This window comes from Oncorhynchus mykiss, chromosome 4, assembly GCF_013265735.2.
Source record: "Oncorhynchus mykiss isolate Arlee chromosome 4, USDA_OmykA_1.1, whole genome shotgun sequence".
Classification (NCBI taxonomy): Eukaryota; Metazoa; Chordata; class Actinopteri; order Salmoniformes; family Salmonidae; genus Oncorhynchus; species Oncorhynchus mykiss.
This window is the reverse complement of record NC_048568.1, coordinates 19,587,301-19,607,500: the sequence shown is the minus strand read 5'-3', so window position 1 is coordinate 19,607,500 and position 20,200 is coordinate 19,587,301. Positions and strand designations below refer to the sequence as shown.

Here is a 20,200-nt window from a genome sequence, read left to right as displayed (position 1 = left end):
GAGTGTGGTTAAGATGCACAAGGTGTGTCTCTCTCCAGAATGCACTCTCTCCTGCCACTTTGTGCACATTCATTGTTTCATAACTTCATTGTGTGAATTGTTTTTGTCCTTTGATTGTTAGTCTATCAATTCCCCATTACATTTATCACCAGTAGTACGTTTATCGTTAATCCCCATCATTTCTAATCTACAATGTTTGTTTGGTTACGGTAATTTCTGTTAATGCATCCAGTATATTATTATTACATTCGTTTACCGTTCTCATTGTCGGGGTGGACATGTGAGAACTTGTGAGAAACAAGTTTTGGTTTATTTCATTCCATTTATTCATTGCATTTTGTTTGGAGTGCTCCTGTCTATGTTGAGTAAGGACACACCTGATTACACATAGAAGTTGGCCTAGGCTACCTGGCCTGCGCGCAAATTTATAAATGTATTTGAAAAACATTTGCAGGTCTCTCCCTTTCGATAACCATCGAGCCTCGGCATGAAAGGTAAAAATGTGATGCTCTAATCCAGTGGAAATGTCATAAAATACATTATTACTTTTTATCCCTTGCGTTAATACAGCTGTGTCTGTCCGGAGCTCACTGGTCAAAATTCTGAGGGCCCAGAATAGTTAATGCAATGTTTCTAGTTTGCTAGCTTGAGCTTCGGGTTGGACCCAGTTGATACAAGGTTTCTAGTTTGCTAGCTTGAGCTTCAGGTCAGACCCAGTTGATAGTTGATACAAGGTTTCTAGTTTGCTAGCTTGCGCTTCAGGTCGGACCCAGTTGATAGTTGATACAATGTTTCTAGTTTGCTAGCTTGAGCTTCGGGTTGGACCCAGTTGATAGTTGATACAAGGTTTCTAGTTTGCTAGCTTGACCTTCAGGTCAAACCCCGTTGATAGTTGATACAATGTTTCTAGTTTGCTAGCTTGAGCTTCAGGTCGAACCCAGTTGATAGTTGATACAAGGTTTCTAGTTTGCTAGCTTGCGCTTCAGGTCGGACCCAGTTGATAGTTGATACAATGTTTCTAGTTTGCTAGCTTGAGCTTCGGGTTGGACCCAGTTGATACAAGGTTTCTAGTTTGCTAGCTTGACCTTCAGGTCGGACCCCGTTGATAGTTGATACAAGGTTTCTAGTTTGCTAGCTTGCGCTTCAGGTCGGACCCAGTTGATAGTTGATACAATGTTTCTAGTTTGCTAGCTTGAGCTTCAGGTCGGACCCCGTTGATAGTTGATACAATGTTTCTAGTTTGCTAGCTTGAGCTTCAGGTCGGACCCAGTTGATAGTTGATACAATGTTTCTAGTTTGCTAGCTTGAGCTTCGGGTCGGACCCAGTTGATAGTTGATACAAGGTTTCTAGTTTGCTAGCTTGAGCTTCGGGTCGAACCCTGTTGATAGTTGATACAATGTTTCAAGTTCATTGCAGACATGCCAAGCGTTGCCAATGTGATTTATAGGATATTAATTTGTGTCAGGAAATTTTCTACCTGCAATGTTTTTATTTGTTGGCCGGGGGGGGCTTAACTTGGGTCTGGCGACTCCTTGTGACGGGCCGGAAGCCTGTAGGCTTACTTTAGTCATCAGTTGAACGGTGTTTCCTTAGACACATTGGTGCCACTGGCCTCCGGTTTAAGCTGTTGGGTGTTAAGGAGCGCGGTTTGGCGGGTTATTTACGAAGCATGTGACAAATAAAATGTCATTTAGATTTTACTGCATTTATGAGTGCAGTTGATAGTTGATACAAGGTTATATCTGGCGTGTGGTATCCTCTGTGGAAATGGGTGTGATGCTATTACTACATAATAATACTTGCACTGCTTACTTTTTTTTAGACAGAGTAACGTCAGGAAAGCATTAAAGCATGTGGTCATCTAATTGTGTCATTGATGTATGTATTCTTGTAGGCTGTCGGCGTGTGATTGGGCTGTATCTCTAATGTTTGTCATGTGAGGGTGTGGTTGTTTTGCTTTTATGATCGTGGGTAGCATAGAAACACAAACAGACCTAAAGGGAAAGCTCACACTCAGTCCTGTCCCTGGTGCTGCTGTTATCTGATGGTCTGGCTCTGCCTCTCCCTGAGCGCCACCGCTACGCAGCTGACCCCTGGTTCAGTCAGTTTCCACCACGTGAAACAGTGTGTGTGTGTGTGTGTGTGTGTGTGAATGAGAGTGAGTGAGTGTGAGAGAGAGAGAGAAAGAGAGAAAGAGCACTCATATTTGTGTGGTCACGCACTCATGTGTATATGTGTGTGAACCAACCGCTAGCCTCCCTGATATTCTCTTACATCTACTGTGAAGAGCAGTATGAGTGGATCCCTCCACCATTGGAGCACAGCTCAAGTGATGGAAAAAAACTCCAGTGCTTTTTATAAACTTCTTAATGTAACTTAATCTACTTACTGAAAACAGATATTTCCATCTGGGTGCACGTGCACTGTTCATCACATCTAGATATACAGTGGGGCAAAAAATTATTTAGTCAGCCACCAATTGTGCAAGTTCTCCCACTTAAAAATATGAGAGAGGCCTGTAATTTTCATCATAGGTACACTTCAACTATGACAGACAAAATTAGAAAAAAAATCCAGAAAATCACATTGTAGGATTTTTAATGAATTTATTTGCAAATTATGGTGGAAAATAATTTCGTCAATTACAAAAGTTTATCTCAATACTTTGTTATATACCCTTTGTTGGCAATGACAGAGGCCAAACATTTTCTGTAAGTCTTCACAAGGTTTTCACACACTGTTGCTGGTATTGTGGCCCATTCCTCCATGCAGATCTCCTCTAGAGCAGTGATGTTTTGGGGCTGTGGCTGGCAACACGGACTTTCAACTCCCTCCAAAGATTTTCTATGGGGTTGAGATCTGGAGACTGGCTAGGCCACTCCAGGACCTTGAAATGCTTCTTACGAAGCCACTCCTTCATTGCCCGGGCGGTGTGTTTGGGATCATTGTCATGCTGAAAGACCCAGCTACGTTTCAACTTCAATGCCCTTGCTGATGATAGGCTTTGTTACTTTGGTCCCAGCTCTCTGCAGGTCATTCACTAGGTCCCCCCGTGTGGTTCTGGGATTTTTGCTCACCGTTTTTGTGATCATTTTGATCCCACGGAGTGAGATCTTGCGTGGAGCCCCAGATCGAGGGAGATTATGTCTTCCATTTCCTAATAATTGCTCCCACAGTTGATTTCTTCAAACCAAGCTGCTTACCTATTGCAGATGCAGTCTTCCCAGCCTGATGCAGGTCTACAATTTTGTTTCTGGTGTCCTTTGACAGCTCTTTGGTCTTGGCCATAGTGGAGTTTGGAGTGTGACTGTTTGAGGTTGTGGACAGGTGTCTTTTATACTGATAACAAGTTCAAACAGGTGCCATTAATACAGGTAACGAGTGGAGGACAGAGGAGCCTCTTAAAGAAGAAGTTACAGGTCTGTGAGAGCCAGAAATCTTGCTTGTTTGTAGGTGACCAAATACTTATTTTCCACCATAATTTGCAAATAAATTCATTAAAAATCCTACAATGTGATTTTCTGGATTTTTCCCCCTCATTTTGTATGTCATAGTTGAAGTGTACCTATGATGAAAATTACAGGCCTCTCTCCTCTTTTTAAGTGGGAGAACTTGCACAATTGGTGTCTGACTAAATACTTTTCTGCCCCACTGTACATTGTTCCCTGAATGGGAAGTTGCTTTGTCAATGTTTTTTCAAAGTCAGACGAGAGAATTTAAACATGGCAAGTATAGCCAGTCAGCTGAGAGAAAATAAACCAAATATCTCTTAATTATGTGGAGTAAGATTTCCCAGCAATTATTCAAGTGCTGAAGTGCGTTTTAATGGTCTTAACTCTTAAGAGCTGCTCTTAAACATCTCACTGTGTTTGCCAGAACGGCTGTTGTTTGTGCGTTCGTCCTTGCTTTTGTATGTGTGTGTGTGAGTCACTGAGTTCAAAGTGCACCCTGGCTCAGTGTGGGAGAGCACCCTGAATGATGTGTGTTAGCTCAATGTGTCTTGGAGAGCACTCTGCTGGCTCTGGTGCTTGGGGGGAGGGGGGGGTAAAGGCTTCCCTGGCCTTGGGCCGAGAGAGACCAGAGTGCTGTTGTCGGTTGGTGGCTAAGGGAAACCCCACATCCATCCGAGGTGGAGATCAGCTAGCGGAGTGAAGAATGCGCTAGCCATGCCAAAACGGAAAATTAAAGAGAGCTCTCTCAGGGACGTCCAGTGAGGGGGGAATAACATAATGTTACCCATCGGCAGAGCACAGCGACTAGGCTGGAACTCATCCTGAAAAACACACTCTGCCGTTAACTGTTATACGTGGGGCTCATAATGCCTTGGCGCTGACCCTTTGCACTTAGTTAGATTGAGACCATCCTAATGATTTGGTAACAGCAGCAGCAGACTCCTTAAACCTCTTCTCTGTACATTTTTAACCATGTTATGACCTTAGAGTCCTTTGTGAACAAGGCATGCGACACACAAGAAGGTTGTCATTTACCAACACCAGATAGCATGTAAGCACGTCATAAGCAATGGCAAACTGCAACATTTTCTCTCATCTTCAAGGCAAAATGTGTTGAATTGCAGGAAGTTAGCTTTAAAACTCCAAAATGTTCACAGTCTCATGGCAAAATGTATAAAATAGCATTACAAATCTGCATATTTTTCTCTCTGTCCATGGCAAAATGTATTGAAATGTGGAAGTTAGCGGTTTTCCCCCCCAAAATGGTTTTGTTTAGTCACGGCTGTTGAAGGCGGAGGACCAAGGTGCAGCGTTGTGAGCGTACATGTTCTCTTTATTTGGAAAATTACACCGAACAAAACAATAAAAACAAACCGTGAAGCTAAAGGCTATGTGCCCTAAACAAAGTCAACTACCCACAAACACAGGTGGGAAAAAGGGCAGCCTAAGTATGGTTCTCAATCAGAGACAACGATAGACAGCTGTCCCTGATTGAGAACCCTACCCGGCCAAAACATAGAACTACACAACATAGAACATAGCATACCCACCCCAACTCACGCCCTGACCAAACCAATATAGAGACATAAAAAGGATCTCTAAGGTCAGGGCGTGACATGTTGTTGTTGGTTTTTGGGTTGGGGGGCCCCGTGGTGGTAGGTGTTCCCCAGAACACAGCAAGGACAAGGTAACAGGAAGATGGCTTTTAATGCCACATGGTAGAAATACTATTCATGGCTGGAATATTCACAAAGCCAGGACTCACCAATTGTTTTGTATACAGACACTTTTCACTACCCAATGTCCCTCCATCTGCCTTCAAATGATCCTAGAATCGTCCCTGATTTCAGTGTGCTGCTAAGCCTCACCCAAAGCAGCACTTGCCATGCAGTCAGATGTGTATGTCAGTCACCTTTAGAGCACAGCCTGGAACCAGTTACATATACCCTCAAGCTTCAGTAGCAGTAAGTGAAATATTACTCCTGGACTAATTTACAGATTCAATGGAGACTCTCCCTGACTCTCTCTTTCTCTCTCTAACAGGCATTCATTCAGTCCCCAGTCCAGCTCAGACCACACTGAACCCTGAGGTGTCCCAATGCCATAATGACCATAATATGTACATAGGATATCGTCTACTAAGTTGATCATATAGTTGAAGTCAGAAGTTTACATACACTTAGGTTGAAGTCATTAAAACTAGTTTTTCAACCACTCCACAAATTTCTTGTTAACAAACTATAGTTTTGGCAAGTCAGTTAGGACATCTACTTGTGCATGACACAAGTCATTTTTCCAACAATTGTTTACAGAGAGATTATTTCACTTATAATTCCCTGTATCACTATTCCAGTAGGTCAGAAGTTTACATACACTAAGTATGTCAGTGCCTTTAAACAGCTTGGACAATTTCAGAAAATGATGTCATGGCTTTAGAAGCTTCTGATAGGCTAATTGACATAATTTGAGTCAATTGGAGGTGTACCTGTGGATGTATTTCAAGGCCTACCTTCAAACTCAGTGCCTCTTTGCTTGACATCATGGGAAAATCAAAAGATATCAGCCAAGACCTCAGAAAAAAAATTGTAGACCTCCACAAGTCTGGTTCATCCTTGGGAGCATTTTCCAAACGCCTGTAGGTACCACGTTCATCTTTACAAACAATAGTATGCAAGTATAAACACCAAGGGACCATGCAGCGGTCATACCGCTCAGGAAGGCGACGCGTTCTGTCTCCTAGAGATGAAAGTACTTTGGTGCGAAAAGTGCAAATCAATCCCAGAACAACAGCAAAGGACCTTGTGAAGATGCTGGAGGAAACAGGTACAAAAGTATCTACAGTAAAACGAGAAGAAGCCACTGCCCCAAAACCGCCATAAAAAAGCCAGACTACGGTTTGCAACTGCACATGGGTACAAAGATTGTACTTTTTGGTGAAATATCCTCTGGTCTGATGAAACAAAAATAGAACTTGGGTCTTCCAAATGGATAATGACCCCAAGCATACTTCCAAAGTTGTGGCAAAATGGCTTCAGGACAACAAAGTCAAGGTATTGGAGTAGCCATCACCAAGTCCTGACCTCAATCCTAAAGAACCTTTGTGGGCAGAACTGAAAAAGCGTGTGCGAGCAAGGAGGCCTACAAACCTGACTCAGTTACACCAGCTCTGTCTGGAGGAATGGGCCAAAATTCACCCAACTTATTGTGGGATGGTTGTGGAAGGCTACCCGAAACGTTTGACCCAAGTTAAACAATTTCAAGGCAATGCTACCAAATACGAATTGAGTATATGTAAACTTCTGACCCACTGACAATGTGATGAAAGAAATTAAAGCTGAAATAAATCATTCTCCTTACTATTATTCTGACATTTCACATTCTTAGAATAAAGTGATCCTAACTGACCTAAAACAGGGAATTTTTACTAGGATTAAATGTCAGGAATTGTGAAAAACGGAGTTTAAATGTATTTGGCTACGGTGTATGTGAACTTCCGACTTCAACTGTACATTGACTATCAAGTGTTGTAGTTTTCATAGTTTACAGGTGGAAGACATACACTTGGGGGGCTGAGAAAATATACCTTCCAGTATATTTAGAGTTGTGATATTCAGTCTAACAAACAGCTGTCATTTAAGACAATAGTTAAAAGGTGGCTTTTAGATACTTAACTTATTAAAGGGATATTCAATATTAAAGACATTTTATTGTCAAACTCTAGAATTGCAGGAACTTTTTTATGTAAATATTCATGTGCATCATTATAATAAAACTGTCTTCATCTTTTGTGTCTTGATTTAAATAAATATGCATGTGTGCATCATTATAATAACTCAGTATTTTGTATCTTAATTTTTGCCTTGAAATACCTTCATTAATGATGGTGATGACTTATCCTTCCACTTATACTGTGTTTTTAAAATACCCCTCCATATATCCATCAAGAGAGGTGTCATAAGTCATGTCAAACTGTGTAGAATTGCAGGAAATGCATTTTAAAATGTCAAAACAAATTCTGGGGAATCCCCGGACATCCCTTCTACTGTTTGCCCTTCTCCCCTCCCAATATCTACACCATATTTTCGCCCTTGGTTTCTATTATTCCTGTGGTCTGTAATAATTATGTGGTGTATGCTAATATTAGTTAAGATGTGCGCCTGACTGTGACCATCTCTCGAGAGAAAAATTAGAGACTACATTAGTGATTGACAAAAAAAGTCAAATGTTAAAGTGTGGTGGGTTGGATTCTGAATGGTTAATAAATTAACAATGACATCCATGCACAACAGAGCACTGTTCTGTTTTTTTCTCTTGTAATACTACAGTGTTTGCTATGAAAACAGACTGAGTACTGTGCAAGGAACACAACACAGTGTAGGTTTACTCAAAGCGTCCTCTGTTTACCATCCATACAGCACAAGTCATGGAAGAAGATCAAGAACATGGTCCACTGGTCTCCGTTCGTCATGTCCTTCAAGAAGAAGTACCCTTGGATTCAGCTGGCGGGTCATGCAGGTAGGCCTTGACAACACTGCTTCCGGAATGTGGGGATTCTGGGATAAGGCTATGAATGGAATGTGTGTTTTGTGTTCCGCTCTCTTTCTCCCGGCTGGATTTGATACGCTACAGTGACCATTGTGTTTGGAATTCAAATATAGTCTCATGCTAAGCATCGGGGATAAACTTGTACATCATATATTCAAAGGCTCAGTACTACAATTCTGGCATAGCTAAGAGTTTCATAATATTAGTATTTACTTTAACTAGGCTACCTGTAATTGAATATTTCACTCAGAATCAGATAAGACTTTTTCTTTAGCAACAGGACCAAGCAATGTAAACCAGGCCTACAACCTCTACTGTAGTTTGTCTAAATGTTTTTATTGCATGTAATGGTTCCTCTCAGGCAGTTTCAAGGCGGGGGCTAACGGGCGGATCCTGAAGAAGCACTGTGACTGTGAGCAGCGCTGCCTAGACTGGCTGATGAATGACGTGCTGCGGCCCTACGTACCGGCCTACCACGGAGACGTGGAGAAGGACGGGGAGAAGTACAACCAGATGGACGACCTGCTCTCTGAGTTCGACCTGCCCTGCGTCATGGACTGCAAGATGGGCGTCAGGTGAGTGTCGGACACTGGAATGACACACTTTCATAGGCAGGTGCATCTCTGCGTTGAAGTTGCAATTAGGCACAGATCTAATCTCAGTTAAACGGCATGTTAACTCTCAGATCTCTTTGTTCCGGTTTGACAGGTTAGGTTAAGGTCCAATATTTAGTCAGGCAGACATCCATTAGGCCTAGCACCGAGGAATGACCATCATCCTCCCCTACAGTGAAGAGATCGGCCTGTAGCTAGCAGACAGCCAGCTGGCCCCTCTCTCACACCATGGCTTAAATCAGCCTGTTGGGAAAGTGTTGTGAATCCAATTCCATTCCTTTGGGTTAATTATTTGACTGCTGAACTCCACATACAGTGCCTTGCGAAAGTATTCGGCCCCCTTGAACTTTGCGACCTTTTGCCACATTTCAGTCTTCAAACATAAAGATATAAAACTGTATTTTTTTGTGAAGAATCAACAACAAGTGGGACACAATCATGAAGTGGAACGACATTTATTGGATATTTCAAACTTTTTTAACAAATCAAAAACTGAAAAATTGGGCGTGCAAAATTATTCAGCCCCTTTACTTTCAGTGCATCAAACTCTCTCCAGAAGTTCAGTGAGGATCTCTGAATGATCCAATGTTGCTATAAATGACTAATGATGATAAATACAATCCACCTGTGTGTAATCAAGTCTCCATATAAATGCACCTGCACTGTGATAGTCTCAGAGGTCCGTTAAAAGCGCAGAGAGCATCATGAAGAACAAGGAACACACCAGGCAGGTCCGAGATACTGTTGTGAAGAAGTTTAAAGCCGGATTTTGATACAAAAAGATTTCCCAAGCTTTAAACATCCCAAGGAGCACTGTGCAAGCGATAATATTGAAATGGAAGGAGTATCAGACCACTGCAAATCTACCAAGACCTGGCCGTCCCTCTAAACTTTCAGCTCATACAAGGAGAAGACTGATCAGAGTTGCAGCCAAGAGGCCCATGATCACTCTGGATGAACTGCAGAGATCTACAGCTGAGGTGGGAGACTCTGTCCATAGGACAACAATCAGTCGTATATTGCACAAATCTGGCCTTTATGGAAGAGTGGCAAGAAGAAAGCCATTTCTTAAAGATATCTATAAAAAGTGTTGTTTAAAGTTTGCCACAAGCCACCTGGGAGACACACCAAACATGTGGAAGAAGGTGCTCTGGTCAGATGAAACCAAAATGTAACTTTTTGGCAACAATGCAAAACGTTATGTTTGGCGTAAAAGGAACACAGCTCATCACAATGAACACACCATCCCCACTGTCAAACATGGTGGTGGCAGCATCATGGTTTGGGCCTGCTTTTCTTCAGCAGGGACAGGGAAGATTGTTAAAATTGATGGGAAGATGGATGGAGCCAAATACAGGACCATTCTGGAAGAAAACCTGATGGAGTCTGCAAAAGACCTGAGACTGGGACAGAGATTTGTCTTCCAACAAGACAATGATCCAAAACATAAAGCAAAATCTACAATGGAATGGTTCAATAATAAACATATTCAGGTGTTAGAATGGCCAAGTCAAAGTCCAGACCTGAATCCAATCGAGAATCTGTGGAAAGAACTGAAAACTGCTGTTCACAAATGCTCTCCATCCAACCTCACTGAGCTCGAGCTGTTTTGCAAGGAGGAATGGGAAAAAATGTCAGTCTCTCGATGTGCAAAACTGATAAAGACATACCCCAAGCGACTTACAGCTGTAATTGCAGCAAAAGGTGGCGCTACAAAGTATTAACTTAAGGGGGCTGAATAATTTTGCACGCCCAATTTTTCAGTTTTTGATTTGTTAAAAAAGTTTGAAATATCCAATAAATGTCGTTCCACTTCATGATTGTGTCCCACTTGTTGTTGATTCTTCACAAAAAAATACAGTTTTATATCTTTATGTTTGAAGCCTGAAATGTGGCAAAAGGTCGCAAAGTTCAAGGGGGCCGAATACTTTCGCAAGGCACTGTATGTGTTACAGTTGTCAAACTCTCCCTTGTTAAGTTTGCATCAGATGTATACCATATATGGGTTATAATTGTTCTCTCCTTAGCCACTTTGTAATGTTATTAGTGACCAGTGAATTATTGGAGTGTCTTCCGAGCCACTTTAAACTGTATGCTAACAGGTCAGGCCTGTTTTGATACAGTATCCTATATTGCTGAAATGAATAGCTGTGTTGCTCTCTCCCTCTCCTCTCTTTTCCTCTCTAGCACAGCTTTGTGTGCTAATGTGAACGTTCTCTGGAAGGGCACTGCACTGCAGAGATGGACAGAGTTAGAGATAACCAGATGGCCAGGATATTAGCAAATTATAAACCGGCCTGTCCAAACACAACAATGTGGTGCAGCTCTAACAGGCTAAAGCCTGGCCTGTTATTGAGGTAGCTGGCTGCTGCAACATGAATCAGCATTTGAATCTGCAAAGGAAAGGTTGAGAAAACAGAGGCCCTTATTCAGGGTTGAACTGAGGAAAAGGGAACCCCTCCTGTCTTCTAAAGAATGTTATGTGAAATAAACAGTTGCTCTTCTTCTTTTACATGTTGGCTCCTGGGATATGATCACTCACTATAGCCACGACAATACTATCACAACTTTGTCAAACAAGAATTATCGTTATTGTATTGGACAGTGTTTGTATTCCAAGATATAAAGAGTACAAATATCCTTTATATTGTCCCATAAAAGGACATTTATTTTGTTGCTGGACTGGTAACACCATAAAACCATAAAATCCCATTCAACAAGTGAGTACCAAACAGATAGGAATGAGTGAGTAATCTCTTTTGCTTCTCTGTCCACCAAAGGACATACCTGGAAGAGGAGCTGGCCAAGGCCCGTAAAAAGCCCAGTCTAAGGAAGGACATGTACCAGAAGATGGTGGAGGTTGACCCCCTGGCGCCCACACCGGAGGAGCAGGAGCAGCAGGCGGTCACCAAGCCCCGCTACATGAAGTGGAGAGAGACCATCAGCTCCACCGCTACACTAGGCTTCCGCATCGAGGGCATCAAGGTGAGGACAGCTGGACTGCTGTGTGAATGGACACTACAATGCATCGTGATATACAGTAGAGTGATGCATTGTGATATACAGTAGAGTGATGCATCGTGATATACAGTAGAGTGATGCATCGTGATATACAGTGCCTTGCGAAAGTATTCGGCCCCCTTGAGCTTTGCGACCTTTTGCCACATTTCAGGCTTCAAACATAAAGATATAAAACTGTATTTTTTTGTGAAGAATCAACAACAAGTGGGACACAATCATGAAGTGGAACGACATTTATTGGATATTTCAAACTTTTTTAACAAATCAAAAACTGAAAAATTGGGCGTGCAAAATTATTCAGCCCCTTTACTTTCAGTGCAGCAAACTCTCTCCAGAAGTTCAGTGAGGATCTCTGAATGATCCAATGTTGACCTAAATGACTAATGATGATAAGTACAATCCACCTGTGTGTAATCAAGTCTCCGTATAAATGCACCTGCACTGTGATAGTCTCAGAGGTCCGTTAAAAGCGCAGAGAGCATCATGAAGAACAAGGAACACACCAGGCAGGTCCGAGATACTGCTGTGAAGAAGTTTAAAGCCGGATTTGGATACAAAAAGATTTCCCAAGCTTTAAACATCCCAAGGAGCACTGTGCAAGCGATAATATTGAAATGGAAGGAGTATCAGACCACTGCAAATCTACCAAGACCTGGCCGTCCCTCTAAACTTTCAGCTCATACAAGGAGAAGACTGATCAGAGATGCAGCCAAGAGGCCCATGATCACTCTGGATGAACTGCAGAGATCTACAGCTGAGGTGGGAGACTCTGTCCATAGGACAACAATCAGTCGTATATTGCACAAATCTGGCCTTTATGGAAGAGTGGCAAGAAGAAAGCCATTTCTTAAAGATATCCATAAAAAGTGTTGTTTAAAGTTTGCCACAAGCCACCTGGGAGACACACCAAACATGTGGAAGAAGGTGCTCTGGTCAGATGAAACCAAAATTGAACTTTTTGGCAACAATGCAAACGTTATGTTTGGCGTAAAAGCAACACAGCTGAACACACCATCCCCACTGTCAAACATGGTGGTGGCAGCATCATGGTTTGGGCCTGCTTTTCTTCAGCAGGGACAGGGAAGATGGTTAAAATTGTTGGGAAGATGGATGGAGCCAAATACAGGACCATTCTGGAAGAAAACCTGATGGAGTCTGCAAAAGACCTGAGACTGGGACCGAGATTTGTCTTCCAACAAGACAATGATCCAAAACATAAAGCAAAATCTACAATGGAATGGTTCAAAAATAAACATATCCAGGTGTTAGAATGGCCAAGTCAAAGTCCAGACCTGAATCCAATCGAGAATCTGTGGAAAGAACTGAAAACTGCTGTTCACAAATGCTCTCCATCCAACCTCACTGAGCTCGAGCTGTTTTGCAAGGAGGAATGGGAAAAAATGTCAGTCTCTCGATGTGCAAAACTGACAGAGACATACCCCAAGCGACTTACAGCTGTAATCGCAGCAAAAGGTGGCGCTACAAAGTATTAACTTAAGGGGGCTGAATAATTTTGCACGTCCAATTTTTCAGTTTTTGATTTGTTAAAAAAGTTGAAATATCCAATAAATGTCGTTCCACTTCATGATTGTGTCCCACTTGTTGTTGATTCTTCACAAAAAAATACAGTTTTATATCTTTATGTTTGAAGACTGAAATGTGGCAAAAGGTCGCAAAGTTCAAGGGGGCCGAATACTTTCTCAAGGCACTGTACAGTAGAGTGATGCATCGTGATATACAGTAGAGTGATGCATCGTGATATACAGTAGAGTGATGCATTGTGATATACAGTAGAGTGATGCATTGTGATATACAGTAGAGTGATGCATTGTGATATACAGTAGAGTGATGCATCGTGATATACAGTAGTGATGCATCGTGATATACAGTAAAATGATGCATTGTAACGTTTACATTTCAGTCATTTATCAGACGCGCATATCCAAAGCAACTTATAGGAGCAATTAGGGTTAAGTGCCTTGGTCAAGGGCATATTGACAGATTTTCACCTTGTCACTCGGGTATTCAAACCAGCGACCTTTCAGTTACCTGCCCCATGCTCTTAACCGCTAGGCTACCTGCCATCATACTCTCGAAAACTCGCTTAACAGTCAATTGTTGAGAAAATTAAACACTATAGGGAAGATGACAAAATCCTGCATATGCCAGTCTGTACATTCGGTAGTTACTAGTCAAAATTATAAATGGTGAAAAAATATCTCAAAATCTATCCATAAGGAAAAAAGTTATAATGGGAAATCGAGAGTGTAATTCTGCTTGTAAGGGCTGACCATGATGCTCCTGCTTGGTTTGCGTACTGTAACGGTTTTCTTTATGAGAAGGAGAGTCGGACCAAAATGCAGCGTGTCGATTGCGATTCATGTTTAATGAAAAAAACACACTAAACACACACTACAAAAACAATAAACGTAACGAAAACCTAAACAGCCTATCTGGTGAAAACACATAGACAGGAACAATGACATCAGGACAATAAGGACAATAAGGACAATCACCCACGACAAACTCAAAGAATATGGCTGCCTAAATATGGTTCCCAATCAGAGACAACGATAAACACCTGCCTCTGATTGAGAACCACTTCAGACAGCCATAGACTTAGCTAGAACACCCCACTAGCTACAATCCCCATACATACACACCACATACAAAAACCCATGCCACACCCTGGCCTGACCAAATAAATAAAGATAAACACAAAATACTTTGACCAGGGTGTGACAGAACCCCCCCCCTAAGGTGCGGACTCCCGAACGCACCTCAAAACAATAGGGAGGGTCCGGGTGGGCGTCTGTCCATGGTGGCGGCTCCGGCGCGGGACGTGGACCCCACTCAATCAATGTCTTAGTCCCTTCTCCTCGCGTCCCTGGATAGTCCACCCTCGCCGCCGACCATGGCCTAGTAGTCCTCACCCAGAACCCCACTGGACTGAGGAGCAGATCGGGACTGAGGGGCAGCTCGGGACTGAGGCAGCTCGGGACTGAGGGGAAGCTCAGGAGTGAGAGGAAGCTCAGGAGTGAGAGGAAGCTCAGGAGTGAGAGGAAGCTCAGGAGTGAGAGGAAGCTCAGGCAGGTTGATGAATCTACCAGATCCAGGCTGGCTGGTGGTTTCGGCAGATCCTGGCTGACTGGCAGATCCTGGTCGACTGGCAGATCTGGGAGAGTCTGGTCGACTGGCAGATCTGGGAGAGTCTGGTCGACTGGCAGATCTGGGAGAGTCTGGTCGACTGGCAGCTCTGGCTGCTCCATGCTGACTGGCTGCTCCATGATGACTGGCAGCTCTGGCTGCTCCATGCTGACTGGCTGCTCCATGCTGACTGGCAGCTCTGGCTGCTCCATGCTGACTGGCAGCTCCATGCTGACTGGCTGCTCCATGCTGACTGGCTGCTCCATGCTGACTGGCGGCCCTGGCTGCTCCATGCTGACTGGCGGCCCTGGCTGCTCCATGCTGACTGGCGGCCCTGGCTGCTCCATGCTAACTGGCGGCTCTGGCGGCTCCTTGCAGACTGGCAGCTCTGGCGGCTCCTTGCAGACTGGCAGCTCTGGCGGCTCCTTGCAGACTGGCAGCTCTGGCGGCTCCTTGCAGACTGGCAGCTCTGGCGGCTCCTTGCAGACTGGCAGCTTTGGCGGCTCCTTGCAGACTGGCAGCTCCTTGCAGACTGGCAGCTCTATGCAGACTGGCAGCTCCTTGCAGACTGGCAGCTCCTTGCTAACTGGCAGCTCTATGCTAACTGGCAGCTCTATGCTAACTGGCAGCTCTATGCTAACTGGCAGCTCTATGCTAACTGGCAGCTCTATGCTAACTGGCAGCTCTATGCTAACTGGCAGTTCTGAACAGGCGGGAGACTCCGGCAGCGCTGTAGAGAAGGAAGGCTCTAACAGCGCTAAACAGGCGGGAGAGTCCGACAGCGCTGGAGAGGAGGAGGGCTCCGACAGCGCTGGACAGGCGAGGCGCACTGTAGGCCTGATACGTGGTGCTGGCACTGGTGGTACTGGGCCGAGGACACGCACAGGAAGCCTTGTGCGGGGAGCTGCTACCGGAGGGCTGGGGTGTGGAGGTGGCACAGGATGGGTTAGACCGTGAAGGCGTACTGGAGATCTTGAGAGCGGTGCTGGCACAGGACGTGCAAGGCTAGGGAGGTGCACAGGAGGCCTGGTACGTGAGACTGGCACCATCTTCACCAGCCGACTAACACGCACCTCAGGACGAGTATGGAGCACTGACCCAGGTGCCATCAAATCCCCGACACGCTCCGTCGGGCGAATTCCATGTTTAAAACACCAACACAGCAACTCCCTCATTTCTCTCTCCTCCAATTTCCCCATTAACTCCTTCACAGTCTCTGTTTCGCTCACCTCCAACACCGGCTCTGGTTCTGGTCTCCTCCTTGGCTCCTCACGATAAACAGGGAGAGTTGGCTCAGGTCTGGCTCCTGACTCTGCCACACTCTCCCTGAGCCCCCCCCCAAGAAATTTTTGGGGCTGACTATGGGGCCTCCGTCCGCGCCGCCTTGCTTGCTTCGCAAACTCCATTCTCCTATATCCTTCCGCGCACTGCTCCATCGAATCCCAGGCGGGCTCCGGCACTCTCCCTGGGTCGACCGCCCACCTGTCTATCTCCTCCCAAGAAGTATAGTCCATACTGTACTCCACTTTGGGCTGTTCCTGCCTGTTGACACGCTGCTTGGTCCCTTTGTGGTGGGTGATTCTGTAACGGTTTTCTTGATGAGAAGGAGAGTCGGACCAAAATGCGGCGTGTCTATTGCAATCCATGTTTAATGAAGTAACACACTAAACACAAAATCTATCAAAACAATAAATTAACGAAAACCGAAACAGCCTATACTTGTGTAACCTAACACAGAACAATGACATCAGGACAATAAGGACAATCACCCACGACAAACTCAAAGAATATGGCTGCCTAAATATGGTTCCCAATCAGAGACAACGATAAACACCTGCCTCTGATTGAGAACCACTTCAGACAGCCATAGACTTAACTAGAACACCCCACTAGCTACAATCCCCATACATACACACCACATACAAAAACCCATGCCACACCCTGGCCTGACCAAATAAATAAAGATAAACACAAAATACTTTGACCAGGGTGTGACACGTACAGACAACCTGCAGTCGCCCCTTAATAGCATTCCTCATACTGAGGGTTGCCAGGGCCAACAGGGGGGATCCCTTCTCTTTAGTCTGTGTGTATAGGCTGTGTTGAGTGTTTTTGTCACACATAGGGCCTGCTTGTGACACTTCTATTGACAGTAACATCAGTTGCTGAAGCATCCCATTCACTCCCACACACCATCAGTCTCCTCCAAGCTGACATGAATAGATTCAGTGCAGCAGACATACAGACAGATGGTCTGATCGTGTGATTCTGCCTCAGTAAAGCTAAGCATACTAATAGTCTTATTTGTAAAAATCTGGGAGCAACAACAACAAAAAAGAGCATATCTGCAGCATATCCTTCCTAGGCAATTAGATTACATGAGGGTAGTCTAATTCCTCCTAAAGCCAAGAGGGAGACATCCTGGCCATGTTTGGGCCGTAACACCGTCTTCCAGAATGTGTCTCCTCTAATGAGGGCCTGTGGTTTGACTCTGGAGGGCTACAGACAGATGTGCTGGATGAATAGTTCAGACTGGACCGGCAGTGTAGGGAGCAGCGGCAGGGCTGTCCGGAGTTTTCCACTCCAACCATGTCCATAGATGGCCTCGGCCCGCGGGGCTCCTCTGGCTCTCTCTGTTGTCATGACATCAGGGGTTGCCCTCGGAGACTGTGTGTGGAATCAAAAGGCTCTCTGAGTTTTTTGAGTGCACACAGCTGCTATTGTGTCTGTTGGGTCCCAGCTCAATGCCCATATTATTGTCTGCTTGCATATTAATGTTTGACAGACACTCTTATCCACAGTTACAGTTAGTGCATTCATCTTAAGCTAGTTGAGACAACCACCTACATTATTTATATTTATATATATATACACAAAAGTGGGTGGACACCCCTTCAAATTAGTGGAATGGCCCGTACTGAAGAGCTCAGTTTGTCAAACTTCTGCCCTGCTAGGGCTGCCCCGGTCAACTGTAAGTGCTGTTATTGTGAAGTGGAAACGTCTAGGAGCAACAAAGTCTCAGCCGCGAAGTGGTAGGCCGCACAAGCTCACAGAATGAGACCACTGAGTGCTGAAGCGTGTAGCATGTAAAAATCGTCTGTCCTCTGTTGCAACACTCACTACCAAGTTCCAAACTGCCTCTGGAAGCAACGTCAGCACAATAACTGTTAGTCGGGAGCTTAATGAAATGGGTTTCCATAGTGGAGCTGCCGCACACAAGCCTAAGATGACCTTGCACAATGCCAAGCGTCAGCTGGAGTGGTGCAAAGCTTGCCGCCATGGGACTCTGGAGCAGGGGGAACGTTTTTTCTGGAGTGATGAATCACGCTTCACCATCTGGCAGTCCAACGGACAAATCTGAGTTTGGCGGATGCCAGGAGAACACTACCTACCCGAATGTATAGTGCCAACTGTAAAGTTTGGTGGAGGAGGATACTGGTCTGGGGCTGTTTTTCATGGTTCGGGCTATGCCACTTAGTTCCAGTGAATGGAAATCTTAACGCTACAGTTTGGGGAAGGCTCTTTCCTGTTTCAGCATGACAATGCCCCCCATGCACAAAGCAAGGTCCATACAGAAATGGTTTGTCGAGATCGGTGTGGAAGAACTTGACTGCCCTGCACAGATCCCTGACCTCAACCCCATTGAACACCTTTGAGATGAATTGGAACGCCGACTGCGAGCCAGGCCTAATCGCCCAACATCAGTGCCCGACCTCACTAATGCTCTTGTGGCTGAGTGAAAGCAAGTCCCTGCAGCGATGTTCCAACGTCTAGTGGAAAGCCATCCCAGAAGAGTGGAGGCTGTCATAGCAGTAAAGGGGGGACCAACTTCATATTAGTGCCCATGATTTTGGAATGAGATGTTTGACAAGCAGGTGTCCATGGTCATGTAGTGTATCTACTGAGACAGTAAAGCACAGCGTTGTGGTTGTGTTTGAATATGTGCACATTAAGTATGTGCAGACGTGTCCTGCTGTCTAAGCAATATGATGCAAAACATTGGGCCACTTTCCTGTTTTGTTCACCTCTTTCAGCAGGGTTTTCCTGTGTAGAGAAATGCCTACAGTATGTAGAATGGTATAGTAAGTTCCACATTATGGGTCTGACTTTTGAAGTTATTTTGCCTCCCCTTGAATAATAGAGGTCTCAGACATAATATAATGTTGGAGGCCCCATCCTCAGCTCTTTCTTTCCCTTCCTCTTTGCAGAAGGAAGACGGGACGGTAAACAGAGACTTTAAAAAGACCAGGAGCAGGGAGCAAGTGACAGAGGCATTCACTGACTTTGTCAAAGGAAACCAGAACATCCTGGTGAGTGTGTGTGTGTGAGCCTTTCAGTGTGTGCGTGTGTGCGTGTGTGCCTCCATCTATGTGTCTGTGAGCCAGAGCCCCCTACCTCTGTGACAGACCTCCTTCCCACTTCGCCACAGTCTAATTGCCTCTGGAGGGAGCTCCCATGGACTTCCCCCTCTCTAATGGCCCAGGAAGTGAGGTCATAGCCGGGGAGGCTGTGTGTGATGTGGGCCTCCCAGGGTTCTGGAAACAGGGCAGGGAAAGGGAAAGTAAAGAGAAAGGGGGATACCTAGTCAGTTGTACAACAGAATGCATTCAACTGAAATGTGTCTTCCGCATTTAATCCAACCCGAAACTAAACATTCAAAAAAGATTTCCTCCATTGCATTCAAACAAGATTTCCTCCATTCCATTCCACATTGGTTTGTCATGTGTTTATCTGGCACCACTAGGCTCAAGCCAAGGCTGGCAAGCCCAGCCAAACCCACTATCTCTGTCATTGTGTGGTGGGCCTTGGCCCCACTGTTGTGTACTTAACTGTCACTCATGTGTGGTCTTTATTGCTCTCTCTAATCAGCTGATCTGTTGGCCAATAAGGTTTGCACTATGGAGTTATCAAAATTCACACAATGGTCTGTTTATGAGTAACGTTGTGTAATGAATACAGATTTCAATTCAGTTCAATTTTGTGGTATTTCTAACATAGTTTGTACATGAAATAACACACTTTCACCTTGAGCCTTGAATTAATGAAAGCTTTCCCACATCTCCCTGGGTAGATTGAATAATACCTATTTTGTTCTCGCCTGTCTGTTTTCAGAACTGTTATCTGGACAGACTGAAGGAAATCATGAACACTCTGGAAATATCAACCTTCTTCAAGACCCACGAGGTAAACAAAATCTATTTTTGTCCGCCGCTGGTATTTTATCTACAGTTGTAACATTTACTGAAATGAACGCATTTGAGATCCGCCCATATACCACTCAACTGATACAGGAGGCTACAATCTGGGCAGTGGAAATACATGAACAATGGCATCTATACAAACACCAACTAATCACAGGACATTGTTATTCCAAACAGGAAGCGTAGTCAGGCTCAGGCACGTGAACTGATAGGGCTCAA

General features: G+C 44.5%; 1 protein-coding gene across 2 annotated transcripts in view; it reads left to right on the top strand.

The window, feature by feature from the left end:
- itpkb (inositol-trisphosphate 3-kinase B) overlaps positions 1-20,200 on the top strand; it is a 53,993-nt gene that overhangs the window by 29,711 nt on the left and 4,082 nt on the right. For both annotated transcript variants that reach the window (XM_021600491.2, XM_021600490.2), the window contains exons 3-7: positions 7,869-7,968; positions 8,360-8,573; positions 11,393-11,597; positions 18,989-19,090; positions 19,893-19,964. In XM_021600491.2, the coding sequence (XP_021456166.1) occupies positions 7,869-7,968; positions 8,360-8,573; positions 11,393-11,597; positions 18,989-19,090; positions 19,893-19,964 (693 nt within the window). The remainder of the gene's footprint in view (positions 1-7,868; positions 7,969-8,359; positions 8,574-11,392; positions 11,598-18,988; positions 19,091-19,892; positions 19,965-20,200) is intronic.